The sequence below is a fragment of the Cotesia glomerata genome, linkage group LG6, assembly GCF_020080835.1.
Source record: "Cotesia glomerata isolate CgM1 linkage group LG6, MPM_Cglom_v2.3, whole genome shotgun sequence".
In the NCBI taxonomy this organism is placed as follows: Eukaryota; Metazoa; Arthropoda; class Insecta; order Hymenoptera; family Braconidae; genus Cotesia; species Cotesia glomerata.
In genome coordinates, this window is record NC_058163.1 from 6,763,808 (window position 1) to 6,785,280 (window position 21,473).

At 30.5% G+C, this 21,473-nt stretch overlaps 6 protein-coding genes across 6 annotated transcripts; all 6 read right to left on the minus strand.

The window, feature by feature from the left end:
* Positions 1 to 542, minus strand: LOC123267305 (CCR4-NOT transcription complex subunit 6-like). Its single transcript, XM_044731871.1, has 2 exons — positions 279 to 542; positions 1 to 162 (listed from the first exon to the last, which is right to left on the minus strand). The coding sequence occupies exons 1-2, from the start codon at positions 540 to 542 to the stop codon at positions 1 to 3; spliced, it is 426 nt and encodes a 141-aa protein (XP_044587806.1).
* Positions 543 to 5,371: 4,829 nt separating this feature from the next.
* Positions 5,372 to 6,736, minus strand: LOC123267307 (CCR4-NOT transcription complex subunit 6-like). Its single transcript, XM_044731873.1, has 4 exons — positions 6,649 to 6,736; positions 6,116 to 6,491; positions 5,645 to 6,030; positions 5,372 to 5,568 (listed from the first exon to the last, which is right to left on the minus strand). Exons 1-4 carry the CDS (start codon positions 6,734 to 6,736, stop codon positions 5,372 to 5,374), a joined length of 1,047 nt encoding a protein of 348 aa, XP_044587808.1.
* A 4,191-nt stretch (positions 6,737 to 10,927) lies between these two features.
* On the minus strand, positions 10,928 to 11,647 carry LOC123267612 (CCR4-NOT transcription complex subunit 6-like). The gene is made up of 3 exons (XM_044732333.1): positions 11,528 to 11,647; positions 11,134 to 11,451; positions 10,928 to 11,047 (listed from the first exon to the last, which is right to left on the minus strand). The coding sequence occupies exons 1-3, from the start codon at positions 11,631 to 11,633 to the stop codon at positions 11,007 to 11,009; spliced, it is 465 nt and encodes a 154-aa protein (XP_044588268.1). The 5' UTR covers positions 11,634 to 11,647; the 3' UTR covers positions 10,928 to 11,006.
* Positions 11,648 to 11,656: 9 nt separating this feature from the next.
* LOC123267308 (CCR4-NOT transcription complex subunit 6-like) lies at positions 11,657 to 12,428 on the minus strand. The gene is made up of 2 exons (XM_044731874.1): positions 11,998 to 12,428; positions 11,657 to 11,912 (listed from the first exon to the last, which is right to left on the minus strand). Exons 1-2 carry the CDS (start codon positions 12,390 to 12,392, stop codon positions 11,657 to 11,659), a joined length of 651 nt encoding a protein of 216 aa, XP_044587809.1. The 5' UTR covers positions 12,393 to 12,428.
* Positions 12,429 to 16,814: 4,386 nt separating this feature from the next.
* On the minus strand, positions 16,815 to 17,328 carry LOC123267679 (CCR4-NOT transcription complex subunit 6-like). Its single transcript, XM_044732439.1, has 2 exons — positions 17,021 to 17,328; positions 16,815 to 16,934 (listed from the first exon to the last, which is right to left on the minus strand). Exons 1-2 carry the CDS (start codon positions 17,256 to 17,258, stop codon positions 16,894 to 16,896), a joined length of 279 nt encoding a protein of 92 aa, XP_044588374.1. The 5' UTR covers positions 17,259 to 17,328; the 3' UTR covers positions 16,815 to 16,893.
* Positions 17,329 to 17,544: 216 nt separating this feature from the next.
* On the minus strand, positions 17,545 to 18,506 carry LOC123267310 (CCR4-NOT transcription complex subunit 6-like). Its single transcript, XM_044731875.1, has 3 exons — positions 18,419 to 18,506; positions 17,886 to 18,261; positions 17,545 to 17,800 (listed from the first exon to the last, which is right to left on the minus strand). Exons 1-3 carry the CDS (start codon positions 18,504 to 18,506, stop codon positions 17,545 to 17,547), a joined length of 720 nt encoding a protein of 239 aa, XP_044587810.1.
* Between the last annotated feature and the right edge of the window lie 2,967 nt (positions 18,507 to 21,473).

The window sequence follows — 21,473 nt, forward strand, 5'->3', positions numbered from 1 at the left end:
TCAACTGGTGGTCCATGAGTCCAGGCGGCTGCAAGTCTTTAATACAGCTAAAAGTCCGATGTTATCGCGAGTCCAGACACGATTCATCATGTCAGAGGAGTCGGCACGACCCTGCAATGCCAGAGCTTTGTACTCTACAAGCTTTGACGTTTCAAAGAAAATCTAAAATGATAAAATATATTAGATTGTAAAAATTTGATTTAATTAAAACATTAAATAAGAATTATAAAATTTAGTACTCACTTATTAATTTTCCAAAAAATGGCACATCCATCGACAAGCCTTCTCTTTGGCTCCGACATCGTCGAAGCTCGTGACTTCGGAGCAAAGACTCCCTCGTATCCCATGTTCTGGAGGTTGGGAAGGAAAAAGCAATCAAACTGCTCCATCTCGACTTCCTGGAGGCAGATTATGTCGTTGTTATACTGATATATTTCGGACATCACATTCTGTCCTCGGACTTGCCAATCCAGGTACTCCCTTGGGCAATATCCGTACATTGTTGGAGTAGCATAAGAGCTACTCAAAACGTTGTACGTCATCACCGTGAAATACACGAAGGTCGTGATTCACTCAGTGGAGCCGTAGAATCCATGGCCGGGATAGAGGTGGACAAGCTGAAAATGATAAATTCATGATTAATAATTTTGAAATTTTTGAAAAACTTCAATGAAAAATAATCAATGGATAATAAAATTTGATTTCATTTTAGCATCACATTCAAAAATAAGTTTATTAAGTTAAAGTTTTATTGGAGTTAATATTACTTACCACTTTTTGTCAATTGCTCGTTCCACTTAACACTCTTCACGTTTTTTTCAGTAAAAACTGTACCAACACCATTCGTTACAAAATTCATTGTTTTATTTTTAAATAAACTTTTGAATTTAAATTAAGGTAAGAACTTCAGTCTTTGAGACACAACTGATCACTTGAAAGCCAAAACTTGGAATAACTATAATTCAGAATATGGCAGAATCGGCCCTTTTTCCCTTACCTTCAAGAAATTGAAAACTAACTATCGAGGCAACGCTATTTAAAACGATAATGGGCAATATTTTCCTTTTTCCAGACTAGATCCTCCAATCATTTGCCTTGAGACGTCTGGTAGTAGGCAGCCGGCTTTTTAATTTGCAGAACATTGTAATGGTCATTTAAATTCTCATTCGACATTAGTATCAAGAATTTATACTAATTATACGGGGTAGGTATTACAAAGATGACTACAAACAATAACAAAAGGACAATCTATTTTTCTTAAACCTGAAGACTACCCGCATAATAAATATAATGGATTAATACAATGTAGGCACTTAAGTTAAGGATTTTATGATAAGAAAAGTATTTTTCTAATTAAAACTTAATTTAATTTTAGTAATTTCTTAAAATGTTTTTCCGATTTTGGGAAAAAAATATTAGTTAACTACATATATATAGAAATTTTTATTAATTCGTTAAAATTTATTACAATAATTTATAAAAAATATAAATATTATATTATAATTTATTATAAATATTGTTTCATAGTAAATTCTACAGTAATTACTAATTCAGCTAGATATTGAAGCAAAATTATAAATATTTTGTTTCGATAGCTATGTACAATGCCTTTCAATGATTCGTACCAGTCAGTAATATTACGGAAAATGGAAACATCAGAATTTGAACAACTCTAAATAAAGGAAGCACTAAGTAAAAAATTAGGACGACGGTTGACCCTGAAGGCCATCCCTGCGACTTCCCGTTCATTTTGTACTTAAGCGCTCAAAATTACACATTACGTTTTTGAGCTCTTCAAGCTCAAAAATGTGATTTTTGTGTTATTTTGAGTTCTTCGAGCTAATTCAAAGTAATTCCGAAAATACACTTTTTTCGGTTTTCTTTCGACAAAGATAACTCACGAACGAATCAACCAATTTTTACCGGACTTGCAATGATCGACGTGGTTTTTTGATCTTAAGAGCTGATTAGATTTTGGAATTGATCAGTAAAGCCATCTAAAAGTAATTCCAAAAAAACCACATTTGAAAAAATCTTTTTTTATAGTTTTTTTGAGATTTTTCAAAATTTACCGGTCCGAATCGATTCAAAGTGTATTCAAAATTTAAGTTTGGTCAAGCCCTTTCGAATGACACCAACCGCGATGAAATCGGTCAAGCCGTTCAAAAGTTATAAAGGGTTACATACATACACACATACATACACACACACAAACACACACATACATACATACATACATATAGACATACGGACATCATCACGAAAACATTCAGGGAAGCTTCCTAGGACCTCAAACCATCGAGATCTGATGTAAACTCGATTTTCGAAAAACGGGGTAAAACCAATAACTTCCCGATTTTCTGAGCGGGAAGTAAAAAATTTATATAAATATTATATTAAAAATAATAATTATTATTATTATTTATTTTGTTTATTGCTCTAAATAGTTACATAATGAGTGGTCATTTGATGAAAATTATAATTTTTCACAAAACGTCGACGTATCTGGAAATGCCTAAGTTTTTCATGAAATGACGAATTTTGCTAGAAGACTACGACATATATCAGTATTTAAACTTTTATAAGTGATTTTTAATAATAAAATCATTTATTAGGTCTATTGTATAATTTTTCTATTGTCTATTTAAAATCCGGTTACAATAATTTTTTCGACTCAGAGTTACTTAAATTCTACTTTACAAATGTCTTAGGTATAAACTTATCAGGTAACTTAAGTAGCCAAAGTGTGAATTGAGTTTGAACAGGAGTTTATCGCCTAGGATCAGTGACAATAGCAAGTACTCACAAAGATAATTTATATTTGCTTACTTTTGAGCGCCGGCGCAAAGATTTTATAAAGTGTTTGTTATTTGACATATACATTTAAAAATTTCCCAACTCATTATCGTATTGTATTAGTGTGGCGCCTAGATTACAGATTGTCTGATAAAGATTTTGTTGATTCATTTTTCTACTTATAGTTATGTCATTGTAATTATAACCTCGGTCAACAATTACATGTAATCTGAGACATTTCTTATTTTCCTGCCCTAGGTAAGAAATATACTATTTCAGTCACTACTAACAAAAATTTTTTTTCAAAATCTAAAACTTACAATTTTTGTATTGGTTAGACAATTGTTATTTTTGACATCATGTAATGCAGCTGAATTTATTCGTCAGAGAAGATTTTGTTAAGTAAATCCCAGTCATACCATATCCTAACAGTAAAATACGAATTAATTGAATAGAAGGATTATTTTAAAAATACTAATATTTAACATTTCTTACACATAAAATAGTATATAGTTATAAATATTATATTGAAAATGATGAATAAACCTTTATCAGTCTTTAAACAAAATTTACAGGGGAGGGGAGGGGCAAAACTAGGTAGGGGTAGCAAAATGGGGTACCCCAAAATTTCGTAAAAAAAAATTTTTTCTCCAAAAAGCTCTTTCAGTTTTTTTTTTTAAATATATTTAAACGTCATTTTTTACAATTTGAGAGAAAAAAAATTTTTAATTGAATAAGCAAAAAAAATTTTTTTTTCTAACTTTTTTACAGCAATTTTTATCGTCATTGTGCATCATAATAAATTTTTTTTCACACCTAAGATGACTTTTTCTAAATTTTTAAGTTCCCGCTATACAAAAGAATGCTTTAAAAAAAAATCGGGAAGTAATTGGTTCCATGACTTTTAAATAGATGTAACTATTAATTCCAAAATCTAATCAGCTCTTAAATTTAAAAAGGGGTGATCGCTGCAAACCGCATCAAAATCGAGTGATGCGTTGAAGAGAAATCGTAAACTAACCATTCTAAAAGCGTGCCATGGTCGGTTCGATAACTCAAAAACGAATCATCTGAAAACAAAAACCCAAATTACTTTTTAATCAGTAAGGATGTAGTTATCGTCGCACGTGCGAAATTAAAAAAATTTTTATTTCAAAGATTTTTTTTAACGGGATAAAACAAAAAAAAAACAGTAAGATTAGTGAGAAAATTTCCAAACAGTCGCCATTTTTTTAAAATTTAAATTTTCGAAATTCCGTAATTGCGATGATAACTACTACCTTACTGATAAAAAAGCAATTTGGGTTTTTATTTTCAGATGATCCGTTTTTGAGTTATCAAACCGACCATGGAGGAGCAAATTTTTTCTAGTGCTCTACGAGATTGTTAATAATTTTGTAATAACTAAATATTTTTTAATAAAAATTTAGGGTAATAATCTTTAATGTACCCTTAATATAATAAAAAAAAATCCGATTCCCAAATTCCTTTATTTTCCCTGACAAAAAAATTGCAGAAAATCACCTCTTCTTTTTGATCGTCACAGTGTTGTTCCCCTTAAAAAGTCTTACAATAGTTTTGATTTGTGTGACGTTTAAGATCTTAAAAAAATGACAATTTTCAGACGATTTTTTTTACACGGGACTAATAAAACTTACGGTAGGCTAGCTAAAAATTGTGGCTATAGCTGCAGAATATTTTAATCTATAGAATACAGATTGTTTTAATCTATTATATTTATTATAATCTACGAAATATTTTATTCTATAGAATAAAATTTAAATTGTTGAAAAAATTTAAAGATCACTTACCGACAAATGATAAAAGCTGGGTCGTCCATCTCACGATTATCGTGAATTGAACAGTAATTTTTAAATAAAATTCCTTTTGTTGTAGCAGGTATGAGCGAAAAACCAGAAAAAAGGATTTTTTTTATTCAAACATAGTATACAAAAAAATCTTTTTTAATTATCAGTCCAACGTATGGTAGTCTTGATTTTTTTTTTAATTATAATTTATAATTAATAATTAAAAAATATATTATGTAATACTAAATTCCTAAAGATTAAAAGAATAATACAAATTTGAATATTTTATTAAATTTTTTTATTTTAAATTTTTGATGTATATTTTAAAAAAATATTACTTTTTACTATTTTACTTGATTATCATAAATAAATATAATATTGACTTATTATAAATAGCAACATTTAAACAAAACAATTTAGACATATTACATTAAATTAATATCTTTGTATAATCTCAGACTATTTTTTCGTACTTGACTATCCCATCTAGAAAGTCGACCAGTAACTCCTACATCAAATCCATTTAAGCAGTCAATTGAAAAGCCGCTATCACTGGGAAATGATCTAAAAAAATGAAAATCATAAGCAAAAAATTTCTAGGCTTTCAAAATTTTAATTAAAAAATCAAAAAACAGAATTATACATACCAGATGGAACAAAAGGGTGCGGACAGCCCACTACACTAAACATATCGAACCATTCTTGCGGAATGGGGCCGTAGACTCCGAGGCACATCAAGTTGGAGGACGAATAAAATATATAATCGATCATCGCTTTGAATCCGTATGTGTAGTAGTATACGGCATAATCTGCGGACTGCAGGCTGATGACAGATTTAGCGGGTGGGTAATTTTGCCACAACATTCTCCACCCATCATGTTCATGATCGCGTTGATATAATTAAAACCCTGGAACTCAGGGTGACTCAGCGGCAGTTGACCCGTAGACAGGAATTGGAATACCCCTGTGAAAATATTTAATGTTAATTATTGGACATAATAGTTGATGGCAATAATAATTGGCCGAGCTTAGAGACTTACCAGAATCCATCAGTGAATTGAAATCACCGCAGAGCAGCACCTTGACGTCTGAGAACTTAAGGATTCTTTCATGACAATTAAAAGATCTCCTCACGTTCTCTACCATGGAGATGATTTCTTTGGTCAACATCATGGATTGGATAGTTTTTACATCCGGAAATTTGGGATCCCAGTGTAAGTGTGTATTAGCCACCACAACCAACTGCTCAATGTTATTTGGATCAACTGGTGGTCCATGAGTCCAGGCGGCTGCAGTAGTCTTTAATACAGCTAACAGTCCGATGTTATCGCGAGTCCAGACACGATTCATCATGTCAGAGGAGTCGGCACGACCCTGCAATGCCAGAGCTTTGTACTCTACAAGCTTTGACGTTTCCAAAGAAAATCTAAAATGATAAAATATATTAGATTGTAAAAAAAATTTGATTTAATTAAAACTTTAAATAAGAATTATAAAAATTTAGTACTCACTTATTAATTTTCCAAAAAATGGCACATCCATCGACAAGCCTTCTCTTTGGCTCCGACATCGTCGAAGCTCGTGAATTCGGAGCAAAGCCTCGCTCGTATCCCATGTTCTGAAGGTTGCGAAGGAAGAAGTAATCATACTTCTCCATCTCGACTTCCTGGAGGCAGATTATGTCGTTGTTATACTGATATATTTCGGACATCACATTCTGTCCTCGGACTTGCCAATCCAGGTACTCCCTTGGGCAATATCCGTACATTGTTGGAGTAGCATAAGAGCTACTCAAAACGTTGTACGTCATCACCGTGAAAATACACGAAGGTCGTGATTCACTCAGTGGAGCCGTAGGAATCCATGGCCGGGATAGAGGTGGACAAGCTGAAAATGATAGATTCATGATTAATAATTTTGAAATTTTTTTGAAAAACTTCAATGAAAAAATAATCAATTTATAATAAAATTTGATTTCATTTTAGCATCACAATCAAAAATAAGTTTATTAAGTTAAAGTTTTATTGGAGTTAATATTACTTACCACTTTTTGTCAATTGCTCGTTCCACTTAACACTCTTCACGTTTTTTTCAGTAAAAACTGTACCAACACCATTCGTTACAAAATTCATTGTTTTATTTTTAAATAAACTTTTGAATTTAAATTAAGGTAAGAACTTCAGTCTTGAGACACAACTGATCACTTGAAAGCCAAAACTTGGAATAACTATAATTCAGAATATGGCAGAATCGGCCCTTTTTTCCCTTACCTTCAAGAAATTGAAAACTAACTATCGGGCAACGCTATTTAAAACGATAATGGGCAATATTTTCCTTTTTTCCAGACTAGATCCTCCAATCAACTGCCTTGAGACGTCAGGTAGTAGGCAGCCGGCTTTTTAATTTGCAGAATATTGTAATGGTCATTTGAATTCTCATTCGACATTAGTATCAAGAATTTATACTAATTATATGAGGTAGGTATTACAAAGATGACTACAAACAATAACAAAAGGACAATCTATTTTTCTTAAACCTGAAGACTACCCGCATAATAAATATAATGGATTAATACAATGTAGGCACTTAAGTTAAGGATTTTATGATAAGAAAAGTATTTTTCTAATTAAAACTTAATTTAATTTTAGTAATTTCTTAAAATGTTTTTTCCGATTTTGGGAAAAAATATTAGTTAACTACATATATATAGAAATTTTTATTAATTCGTTAAAATTTATTACAATAATTTATAAAAAATATAAATATTATATTATAATTTATTATAAATATTGTTTCATAGTAAATTCTACTGTAATTACTAATTCAGCTAGATATTGAAGCAAAATTATAAATATTTTGTTTCGATAGCTATATACAATGCCTTTCAATGATTCGTACCAGTCAGTAATATTACGGAAAATGGAAACATCAGAATTTGAACAATTCTAAATAAAGAAAGCACTAAGTAAAAAATTAGGACGACGGTTGACCCTGAAGGCCATCCCTGCAACTTCCCGTTCATTTTGTACTTAAGCGCTCAAAATTACACATTACGTTTTTGAGCTCTTCGAGCTCAAAAATGTGATTTTTGTGTTATTTTGAGTTCTTCGAGCTAATTCAAGGTAATTCCGAAAATACACTTTTTTCGGTTTTCTTTCGACAAAGATAACTCACGAACGAATCAACCAATTTTTACCGGACTTGCAATGATCGACGTGGTTTTTTGATCTTAAAAGCTGATTAGATTTTGGAATTGATCAGTAAAGCCATCTAAAAGTAATTCCAAAAAAACCACATTTGAAAAAATCTTTTTTTATAGTTTTTTTGAGATTTTTCAAAATTTACTGGTCCGAATCGATTTAAAGTGTATTCAAAATTTAAGTTTGGTCAAACCCATTTCGAATGACACCAACCGCGATGAAATCGGTCAAGCCGTTCAAAAGTTATAAAGGGTTACATACATACACACACACACAAACACACACATACATACATACATACATATAGACATACGGACATCATCACGAAAACATTCAGGGAAGCTTCTTAGGACCTCAAACCATCGAGATCTGATGTAAACTCGATTTTCGAAAAACGGTAAAACCAATAACTTCCCGATTTTCTTAGCGGGAAGTAAAAAATTTATATAAATATTATATTAAAAATAATAATTATTATTATTATTTATTTTGTTTATTGCTCTAAATAGTTACATAATGAGTGGTCATTTGATAAAAATTATAATTTTTCACAAAACGTCGACGTATCTGGAAATGCCTAAGTTTTTCATGAAATGACGAATTTTGCTAGAAGACTACGACATATATCAGTATTTAAACTTTTATAAGTGATTTTTAATACAAAAATCATTTATTAGGTCTATTGTATAATTTTTCTATTGTCTATTTAAAATCCGGTTACAATAATTTTTCGACTCAGAGTTACTTAAATTCTACTTTACAAATGTCTTAGGTATAAACTTATCAGGTAACTTAAGTAGACAAAGTGTGAATTGAGTTTGAACAGGAGTTTATCGCCTAGGATCAGTGACAATAGCAAGTACTCACAAAAGATAATTTATGCTTGCTTACTTTTGAGCGCCGGCGCAAAGATTTCATAAAGTGTTTGTTATTTGACATATACATTTAAAAATTTCCCAACTCATTATCGTATTGTATTAGTGTGGCGCCTAGATTACAGATTGTCTGATAAAGATTTTGTTGATTTATTTTTCTACTTATAGTTATGTCATTGTAATTATAACCTCGGTCAACAATTACATGTAATCTGAGACATTTCTTATTTTCCTGCCCTAGGTAAGAAATATACTATTTCAGTCACTACTAACAAAAATTTTTTTTTTTCAAAATCTAAAACTTACAATTTTTTTGTATTGGTTAGACAATTGTTATTTTTGACATCATGTAATGCAGCTGAATTTATTCGTCAGAGAAGATTTTGTTAAGTAAATCCCAGTCATACCATATCCTAACAGTAAAATACGAATTAATTGAATAGAAGGATTATTTTAAAAATACTAATATTTAACATTTGTTACACATAAAATAGTATATAGTTATAAATATTATATTGAAAATGATGAATAAACCTTTATCAGTCTTTAAACAAAATTTACAGGGGAGGGGAGGGGCAAAACTGGGTAGGGGTAGCAAAATGGGGTACCCCCAAAATTTCGTAAAAAAAAATTTTTTCTCCAAAAAGCTCTTTCAGTTTTTTTTTTTAAATATATTTAAACGTCATTTTTTACAATTTGAGAGAAAAAAAATTTTTAATTGAATAAGCAAAAAAAATTTTTTTTTCTAACTTTTTTACAGCAATTTTTATCGTCATTGTGCATCATAATAAATTTTTTTTCACACTTAAGATGACTTTTTCTAAATTTTTAAGTTCCCGCTATACAAAAGAATGCTTTAAAAAAAAATCGGGAAGTAATTGGTTCCATGACTTTTAAACAGATGTAACTATTAATTCCAAAATCTAATCAGCTCTTAAATTTAAAAAAGGGGGTGATTGCTGCAAACCGCATCAAAATCGAGTGATGCGTTGAAGAGAAATCGTAAACTAACCATTCTAAAAGCGTGCCATGGTCGGTTCGATAACTCAAAAACGAATCATCTGAAAACAAAAACCCAAATTACTTTTTAATCAGTAAGGATGTAGTTATCGTCGCACGTGCGAAATTAAAAAAATTTTTATTTCAAAGATTTTTTTTAACGGGATAAAACAAAAAAAAAACAGTAAGATTAGTGAGAAAATTTCCAAACAGTCGCCATTTTTTTAAAATTTAAATTTTCGAAATTCCGTAATTGCGATGATAACTACTACCTTACTGATAAAAAAGCAATTTGGGTTTTTATTTTCAGATGATCCGTTTTTGAGTTATCAAACCGACCATGGAGGAGCAAATTTTTTCTAGTGCTCTACGAGATTGTTAATAATTTTGTAATAACTAAATATTTTTTAATAAAAATTTAGGGTAATAATCTTTAATGTACCCTTAATATAATAAAAAAAAATCCGATTCCCAAATTCCTTTATTTTCCCTGACAAAAAAATTGCAGAAAATCACCTCTTCTTTTTGATCGTCACAGTGTTGTTCCCCCTTAAAAAAGTCTTACAATAGTTTTGATTTGTGTGACGTTTAAGATCTTAAAAAAATGACAATTTTCAGACGATTTTTTTTACACGGGACTAATAAAACTTACGGTAGGCTAGCTAAAAATTGTGGCTATAGCTGCAGAATATTTTAATCTATAGAATACAGATTGTTTTAATCTATTATATTTATTATAATCTACGAAATATTTTATTCAATAGAATAAAATTTAAATTGTTGAAAAAAATTTAAAGATTACTTACCGACAAATGATAAAGCTGGGTCGTCCATCTCACGATTATCGTGAATTGAACAGTAATTTTTAAATAAAATTCCTTTTGTTGTAGCAGGTATGAGCGAAAAACCAGAAAAAAGGATTTTTTTTATTCAAACATAGTATACAAAAAAATCTTTTTTAATTATCAGTCCAACGTATGGTAGTCTTGATTTTTTTTTTAATTATAATTTATAATTAATAATTAAAAAATATATTATGTAATACTAAATTCCTAAAGATTAAAAGAATAATACAAATTTGAATATTTTATTAAATTTTTTTATTTTAAATTTTTGATGTATATTTTAAAAAAATATTACTTTTTACTATTTTACTTGATTATCATAAATAAATATAATATTGACTTATTATAAATAGCAACATTTAAACAAAACAATTTAGACATATTACATTAAATTAATATCTTTGTATAATCTCAGACTATTTTTTTTCGTACTTGACTATCCCATCTAGAAAGTCGACCGAGTAACTCCTACATCAAATCCATTTAAGCAGTCAATTGAAAAGCCGCTATCACTGGGAAATGATCTAAAAAAAAAATGAAAATCATAAGCAAAAAATTTCTAGGCTTTCAAAATTTTAATTAAAAAATCAAAAAACAGAATTATACATACCAGATGGAACAAAAGGGTGCGGACAGCCCACTACACTAAACATATCGAACCATTCTTGCGGAATGGGGCCGTAGACTCCGAGGCACATCAAGTTGGAGGACGAATAAAATATATAATCGATCATCGCTTTGAATCCGTATGTGTAATTAGTATACGGCATAATCTGCGGACTGCAGGCTGATGACAGATTTAGCGGGTGGGTAATTTTGCCACAACATTCTCCACCCATCATGTTCACGATCGCGTTGATATAATTAAAACCCTGGAACTCAGGGTGACTCAGCGGCAGTTGACCCGTTGACAGGAATTGGAATACCCCTGTAAAAATATTTAATGTTAATTATTGGACATAATAGTTGATGGCAATAATAATTGGCCGAGCTTAGAGACTTACCAGAATCCATCAGTGAATTGAAATCACCGCAGAGCAGCACCTTGACGTCTGAGAACTTAAGGATTCTTTCATGACAATTAAAAGATCTCCTCACGTTCTCTACCATGGAGATGATTTCTTTGGTCAACATCATGGATTGGATAGTTTTCCATCCGGAAATTTGGGATCCCAGTGTAAGTGTGTATTAGCCACCACAACCAACTGCTCAATGTTATTTGGATCAACTGGTGGTCCATGAGTCCAGGCGGCTGCAGTAGTCTTTAATACAGCTAACAGTCCGATGTTATCGCGAGTCCAGACACGATTCATCATGTCAGAGGAGTCGGCACGACCCTGCAATGCCAGAGCTTTGTACTCTACAAGCTTTGACGTTTCCAAAGAAAATCTAAAATGATAAAATATATTAGATTGTAAAAAAAATTTGATTTAATTCAAACATTAAATAAGAATCATAAAAATTTAGTACTCACTTATTAATTTTCCAAAAAATGGCACATCCATCGACAAGCCTTCTCTTTGGCTCCGACATCGTCGAAGCTCGTGACTTCGGAGCAAAGACTCCCTCGTATCCCATGTTCTGGAGGTTGGGAAGGAAAAAGCAATCAAACTGCTCCATCTCGACTTCCTGGAGGCAGATTATGTCGTTGTTATACTGATATATTTCGGACATCACATTCTGTCCTCGGACTTGCCAATCCAGGTACTCCCTTGGGCAATATCCGTACATTGTTGGAGTAGCATAAGAGCTACTCAAAACGTTGTACGTCATCACCGTGAAAATACACGAAGGTCGTGATTCACTCAGTGGAGCCGTAGGAATCCATGGCCGGGATAGAGGTGGACAAGCTGAAAATGATAAATTCATGATTAATAATTTTGAAATTTTTTTGAAAAACTTCAATGAAAAAATAATCAATGGATAATAAAATTTGATTTCATTTTAGCATCACATTCAAAAATAAGTTTATTAAGTTAAAGTTTTATTGGAGTTAATATTACTTACCACTTTTTGTCAATTGCTCGTTCCACTTAACACTCTTCACGTTTTTTTCAGTAAAAACTGTACCAACACCATTCGTTACAAAATTCATTGTTTTATTTTTAAATAAACTTTTGAATTTAAATTAAGGTAAGAACTTCAGTCTTGAGACACAACTGATCACTTGAAAGCCAAAACTTGGAATAACTATAATTCAGAATATGGCAGAATCGGCCCTTTTTTCCCTTACCTTCAAGAAATTGAAAACTAACTATCGGGCAACGCTATTTAAAACGATAATGGGCAATATTTTCCTTTTTTCCAGACTAGATCCTCCAATCAACTGCCTTGAGACGTCAGGTAGTAGGCAGCCGGCTTTTTAATTTGCAGAACATTGTAATGGTCATTTAAATTCTCATTCGACATTAGTATCAAGAATTTATACTAATTATACGGGGTAGGTATTACAAAGATGACTACAAACAATAACAAAAGGACAATCTATTTTTCTTAAACCTGAAGACTACCCGCATAATAAATATAATGGATTAATACAATGTAGGCACTTAAGTTAAGGATTTTATGATAAGAAAAGTATTTTTCTAATTAAAACTTAATTTAATTTTAGTAATTTCTTAAAATGTTTTTTCCGATTTTGGGAAAAAATATTAGTTAACTACATATATATAGAAATTTTTATTAATTCGTTAAAATTTATTACAATAATTTATAAAAAATATAAATATTATATTATAATTTATTATAAATATTGTTTCATAGTAAATTCTACAGTAATTACTAATTCAGCTAGATATTGAAGCAAAATTATAAATATTTTGTTTCGATAGCTATATACAATGCCTTTCAATGATTCGTACCAGTCAGTAATATTACGGAAAATGGAAACATCAGAATTTGAACAACTCTAAATAAAGAAAGCACTAAGTAAAAAATTAGGACGACGGTTGACCCTGAAGGCCATCCCTGCGACTTCCCGTTCATTTTGTACTTAAGCGCTCAAAATTACACATTACGTTTTTGAGCTCTTCGAGCTCAAAAATGTGATTTTTGTGTCATTTTGAGTTCTTCGAGCTAATTCAAAGTAATTCCGAAAAAAACACTTTTTTCGGTTTTCTTTCGACAAAGATAACTCACGAACGAATCAACCAATTTTTACCGGACTTGCAATGATCGACGTGGTTTTTTAATCTTAAGAGCTGGTTAGATTTTGGAATTGATCGGTGAAGCCATCTAAAAGTAATTCCAAAAAAAACCACATTTGAAAAAATCTTTTTTTATAGTTTTTTTGAGATTTTTCAAAATTTACTAGTCCGAATCGATTCAAAGTGTATTCAAAATTTAAGTTTGGTCAAGCCCTTTCGAATGACACCAACCGCGATGAAATCGGTCAAGCCGTTCAAAAGTTATAAAGGGTTACATACATACACACATACATACACACACACAAACACACACATACATACATACATACATATAGACATACGGACATCATCACGAAAACATTCAGGGAAGCTTCCTAGGACCTCAAACCATCGAGATCTGATGTAAACTCGATTTTCGAAAAACGGGGTAAAACCAATAACTTCCCGATTTTCTGAGCGGGAAGTAAAAAATTTATATAAATATGATATTAAAAATAATAATTATTATTATTATTTATTTTGTTTATTGCTCTAAATAATTACATAATGAGTGGTCATTTGATGAAAATTATAATTTTTCACAAAACGTCGACGTATCTGAAAATGCCTAAGTTTTTCATGAAATGACGAATTTTGCTAGAAGACTACGACATATATCAGTATTTAAACTTTTATAAGTGATTTTTAATAATAAAATCATTTATTAGGTCTATTGTATAATTTTTCTATTGTCTATTTAAAATCCGGTTACAATAATTTTTCGACTCAGAGTTACTTAAATTCTACTTTACAAATGTCTTAGGTATAAACTTATCAGGTAACTTAAGTAGCCAAAGTGTGAATTGAGTTTGAACAGGAGTTTATCGCCTAGGATCAGTGACAATAGCAAGTACTCACAAAAGATAATTTATATTTGCTTACTTTTGAGCGCCGGCGCAAAGATTTTATAAAGTGTTTGTTATTTGACATATACATTTAAAAATTTCCCAACTCATTATCGTATTGTATTAGTGTGGCGCCTAGATTACAGATTGTCTGATAAAGATTTTGTTGATTCATTTTTCTACTTATAGTTATGTCATTGTAATTATAACCTCGGTCAACAATTACATGTAATCTGAGACATTTCTTATTTTCCTGCCCTAGGTAAGAAATATACTATTTCAGTCACTACTAACAAAAATTTTTTTTTTTCAAAATCTAAAACTTACAATTTTTTTGTATTGGTTAGACAATTGTTATTTTTGACATCATGTAATGCAGCTGAATTTATTCGTCAGAGAAGATTTTGTTAAGTAAATCCCAGTCATACCATATCCTAACAGTAAAATACGAATTAATTGAATAGAAGGATTATTTTAAAAATACTAATATTTAACATTTGTTACACATAAAATAGTATATAGTTATAAATATTATATTGAAAATGATGAATAAACCTTTATCAGTCTTTAAACAAAATTTACAGGGAGGGAGGGGCAAAACTGGGTAGGGGTAGCAAAATGGGGTACCCCCAAAATTTCGTAAAAAAAAATTTTTTCTCCAAAAAGCTCTTTCAGTTTTTTTTTTTTAAATATATTTAAACGTCATTTTTTACAATTTGAGAGAAAAAAAAATTTTTAATTGAATAAGCAAAAAAAATTTTTTTTTCTAACTTTTTTACAGCAATTTTTATCGTCATTGTGCATCATAATAAATTTTTTTTCACACCTAAGATGACTTTTTCTAAATTTTTAAGTTCCCGCTATACAAATAATGCTTTAAAAAAATCGGGAAGTAATTGGTTCCATGACTTTTAAATAGATGTAACTATTAATTCCAAAATCTAATCAGCTCTTAAATTTAAAAAGGGGTGATCGCTGCAAACTGCATCAAAATCGAGTGATGCGTTGAAGAGAAATCGTAAACTAACCATTCTAAAAGCGTGCCATGGTCGGTTCGATAACTCAAAAACGAATCATCTGAAAACAAAAACCCAAATTACTTTTTAATCAGTAAGGATGTAGTTATCGTCGCACGTGCGAAATTAAAAAAATTTTTATTTCAAAGATTTTTTTTAACGGGATAAAACAAAAAAACAGTAAGATTAGTGAGAAAATTTCCAAACAGTCGCCATTTTTTTAAAATTTAAATTTTCGAAATTCCGTAATTGCGATGATAACTACTACCTTACTGATAAAAAAGCAATTTGGGTTTTTATTTTCAGATGATCCGTTTTTGAGTTATCAAACCGACCATGGAGGAGCAAATTTTTTCTAGTGCTCTACGAGATTGTTAATAATTTTGTAATAACTAAATATTTTTTAATAAAAATTTAGGGTAATAATCTTTAATGTACCCTTAATATAATAAAAAAAAATCCGATTCCCAAATTCCTTTATTTTCCCTGACAAAAAAATTGCAGAAAATCACCTCTTCTTTTTGATCGTCACAGTGTTGTTCCCCCTTAAAAAAGTCTTACAATAGTTTTGATTTGTGTGACGTTTAAGATCTTAAAAAAATGACAATTTTCAGACGATTTTTTTTACACGGGACTAATAAAACTTACGGTAGGCTAGCTAAAAATTGTGGCTATAGCTGCAGAATATTTTAATCTATAGAATACAGATTGTTTTAATCTATTATATTTATTATAATCTACGAAATATTTTATTCTATAGAATAAAATTTAAATTGTTGAAAAAAATTTAAAGATCACTTACCGACAAATGATAAAGCTGGGTCGTCCATCTCACGATTATCGTGAATTGAACAGTAATTTTTAAATAAAATTCCTTTTGTTGTAGCAGGTATGAGCGAAAAACCAGAAAAAAGGATTTTTTTTATTCAAACATAGTATACAAAAAAATCTTTTTTAATTATCAGTCCAACGTATGGTAGTCTTGATTTTTTTTTTAATTATAATTTATAATTAATAATTAAAAAATATATTATGTAATACTAAATTCCTAAAGATTAAAAGAATAATACAAATTTGAATATTTTATTAAATTTTTTTATTTTAAATTTTTGATGTATATTTTAAAAAAATATTACTTTTTACTATTTTACTTGATTATCATAAATAAATATAATATTGACTTATTATAAATAGCAACATTCACACAAAACAATTTAGACATATTACATTAAATTAATATCTTTGTATAATCTCAGACTATTTTTTTTCGTACTTGACTATCCCATCTAGAAAGTCGACCGAGTAACTCCTACATCAAATCCATTTAAGCAGTCAATTGAAAAGCCGCTATCACTGGGAAATGATCTAAAAAAAAAATGAAAATCATAAGCAAAAAATTTCTAGGCTTTCAAAATTTTAATTAAAAAATCAAAAAACAGAATTATACATACCAGATGGAACAAAAGGGTGCGGACAGCCCACTACACTAAACATATCGAACCATTCTTGCGGAATGGGGCCGTAGACTCCGAGGCACATCAAGTTGGAGGACGAATAAAATATATAATCGATCATCGCTTTGAATCCGTATGTGTAATTAGTATACGGCATAATCTGCGGACTGCAGGCTGATGACAGATTTAGCGGGTGGGTAATTTTGCCACAACATTCTCCACCCATCATGTTCATGATCGCGTTGATATAATTAAAACCCTGGAACTCAGGGTGACTCAGCGGCAGTTGACCCGTAGACAGGAATTGGAATACCCCTGTGAAAATATTTAATGTTAATTATTGGACATAATAGTTGATGGCAATAATAATTGGCCGAGCTTAGAGACTTACCAGAATCCATCAGTGAATTGAAATCACCGCAGAGCAGCACCTTGACGTCTGAGAACTTAAGGATTCTTTCATGACAATTAAAAGATCTCCTCACGTTCTCTACCATGGAGATGATTTCTTTTGGTCAACATCATGGATTGGATAGTTTTACATCCGGAAATTTGGGGTCCCAGTGTAAGTGTGTATTAGCCACCACAACCAACTGCTCAATGTTATTTGGATCAACTGGTGGTCCATGAGTCCAGGCGGCTGCAGTAGTCTTTAATACAGCTAACAGTCCGATGTTATCGCGAGTCCAGACACGATTCATCATGTCAGAGGAGTCGGCACGACCCTGCAATGCCAGAGCTTTGTACTCTACAAGCTTTGACGTTTCCAAAGAAAATCTAAAATGATAAAATATATTAGATTGTAAAAAAAATTTGATTTAATTAAAACTTTAAATAAGAATTATAAAAATTTAGTACTCACTTATTAATTTTCCAAAAAATGGCACATCCATCGACAAGCCTTCTCTTTGGCTCCGACATCGTCGAAGCTCGTGAATTCGGAGCAAAGACTCCCTCGTATCCCATGTTCTGGAGGTTGGGAAGGAAGAAGTAATCATACTTCTCCATCTCGACTTCCTGGAGGCAGATTATGTCGTTGTTATACTGATATATTTCGGACATCACATTCTGTCCTCGGACTTGCCAATCCAGGTACTCCCTTGGGCAATATCCGTACATTGTTGGAGTGGCATAAGAGCTACTCAAAACGTTGTACGTCATCACCGTGAAAATACACGAAGGTCGTGATTCACTCAGTGGAGCCGTAGGAATCCATGGCCGGGATAGAGGTGGACAAGCTGAAAATGATAGATTCATGATTAATAATTTTGAAATTTTTTTGAAAAACTTCAATGAAAAAATAATCAATTTATAATAAAATTTGATTTCATTTTAGCATCACAATCAAAAATAAGTTTATTAAGTTAAAGTTTTATTGGAGTTAATATTACTTACCACTTTTTGTCAATTGCTCGTTCCACTTAACACTCTTCACGTTTTTTTCAGTAAAAACTGTACCAACACCATTCGTTACAAAATTCATTGTTTTATTTTTAAATAAACTTTTGAATTTAAATTAAGGTAAGAACTTCAGTCTTGAGACACAACTGATCACTTGAAAGCCAAAACTTGGAATAACTATAATTCAGAATATGGCAGAATCGGCCCTTTTTTCCCTTACCTTCAAGAAATTGAAAACTAACTATCGGGCAACGCTATTTAAAACGATAATGGGCAATATTTTCCTTTTTTCCAGACTAGATCCTCCAATCAACTGCCTTGAGACGTCAGGTAGTAGGCAGCCGGCTTTTTAATTTGCAGAACATTGTAATGGTCATTTAAATTCTCATTCGACATTAGTATCAAGAATTTATACTAATTATATGGGGTAGGTATTACAAAGATGACTACAAACAATAACAAAAGGACAATCTATTTTTCTTAAACCTGAAGACTACCCGCATAATAAATATAATGGATTAATACAATGTAGGCACTTAAGTTAAGGATTTTATGATAAGAAAAGTATTTTTCTAATTAAAACTTAATTTAATTTTAGTAATTTCTTAAAATGTTTTTTCCGATTTTGGGAAAAAATATTAGTTAACTACATAGAAATAAGAATTTTTATTAATTCGTTAACATTTTTTACAATAATTTATAAAAAATATAAATATTATATTATAATTTATTATAAATATTGTTTCATAGTAAATTCTACAGTAATTACTAATTCAGCTAGATATTGAAGCAAAATTATAAATATTTTGTTTCGATAGCTATATACAATGCCTTTCAATGATTCGTACCAGTCAGTAATATTACGGAAAATGGAAACATCAGAATTTGAACAACTCTAAATAAAGAAAGCACTAAGTAAAAAATTAGGACGACGGTTGACCCTGAAGGCCATCCCTGCAACTTCCCGTTCATTTTGTACTTAAGCGCTCAAAATTACACATTACGTTTTTGAGCTCTTCAAGCTCAAAAATGTGATTTTTGTGTTATTTTGAGTTCTTCGAGCTAATTCAAAGTAATTCCGAAAATACACTTTTTTCGGTTTTCTTTCGACAAAGATAACTCACGAACGAATCAACCAATTTTTACCGGACTTGCAATGATCGACGTGGTTTTTTGATCTTAAGAGCTGATTAGATTTTGGAATTGATCAGTAAAGCCATCTAAAAGTAATTCCAAAAAAACCACATTTGAAAAAATCTTTTTTTATAGTTTTTTTGAGATTTTTCAAAATTTACTGGTCCGAATCGATTTAAAGTGTATTCAAAATTTAAGTTTGGTCAAACCCATTTCGAATGACACCAACCGCGATGAAATCGGTCAAGCCGTTCAAAAGTTATAAAGGGTTACATACATACACACACACAAACACACACATACATACATACATACATATAGACATACGGACATCATCACGAAAACATTCAGGGAAGCTTCTTAGGACCTCAAACCATCGAGATCTGATGTAAACTCGATTTTCGAAAAACGGGGTAAAACCAATAACTTCCCGATTTTCTTAGCGGGAAGTAAAAAATTTATATAAATATTATATTAAAAATAATAATTATTATTATTATTTATTTTGTTTATTGCTCTAAATAGTTACATAATGAGTGGTCATTTGATGAAAATTATAATTTTTCACAAAACGTCGACGTATCTGGAAATGCCTAAGTTTTTCATGAAATGACGAATTTTGCTAGAAGACTACGACATATATCAGTATTTAAACTTTTATAAGTGATTTTTAATACAAAAATCATTTATTAGGTCTATTGTATAATTTTTCTATTGTCTATTTAAAATCCGGTTACAATAATTTTTCGACTCAGAGTTACTTAAATTCTACTTTACAAATGTCTTAGGTATAAACTTATCAGGTAACTTAAGTAGACAAAGTGTGAATTGAGTTTGAACAGGAGTTTATCGCCTAGGATCAGTGACAATAGCAAGTACTCACAAAAGATAATTTATGCTTGCTTACTTTTGAGCGCCGGCGCAAAGATTTCATAAAGTGTTTGTTATTTGACATATACATTTAAAAATTTCCCAACTCATTATCGTATTGTATTAGTGTGGCGCCTAGATTACAGATTGTCTGATAAAGATTTTGTTGATTTATTTTTCTACTTATAGTTATGTCATTGTAATTATCACCTCGGTCAAGAATTACATGTAATCTGAGACATTTCTTATTTTCCTGCCCTAGGTAAGAAATATACTATTTCAGTCACTACTAACAAAAATTTTTTTTTTTCAAAATCTAAAACTTACAATTTTTTTGTATTGGTTAGACAATTGTTATTTTTGACATCATGTAATGCAGCTGAATTTATTCGTCAGAGAAGATTTTGTTAAGTAAATCCCAGTCATACCATATCCTAACAGTAAAATACGAATTAATTGAATAGAAGGATTATTTTAAAAATACTAATATTTAACATTTGTTACACATAAAATAGTATATAGTTATAAATATTATATTGAAAATGATGAATAAACCTTTATCAGTCTTTAAACAAAATTTACAGGGGAGGGGAGGGGCAAAACTGGGTAGGGGTAGCAAAATGGGGTACCCCCAAAATTTCGTAAAAAAAAATTTTTTCTCCAAAAAGCTCTTTCAGTTTTTTTTTTTAAATATATTTAAACGTCATTTTTTACAATTTGAGAGAAAAAAAATTTTTAATTGAATAAGCAAAAAAAATTTTTTTTTCTAACTTTTTTACAGCAATTTTTATCGTCATTGTGCATCATAATAAATTTTTTTTCAAACTTAAGATGACTTTTCTAAATTTTTAAGTTCCCGCTATACAAAAGAATGCTTTAAAAAATCAGGAAGTAATTGGTTCCATGACTTTTAAACAGATGTAACTATTAATTCCAAAATCTAATCAGCTCTTAAATTTAAAAAAGGGGGTGATTGCTGCAAACCGCATCAAAATCGAGTGATGCGTTGAAGAGAAATCGTAAACTAACCATTCTAAAAGCGTGC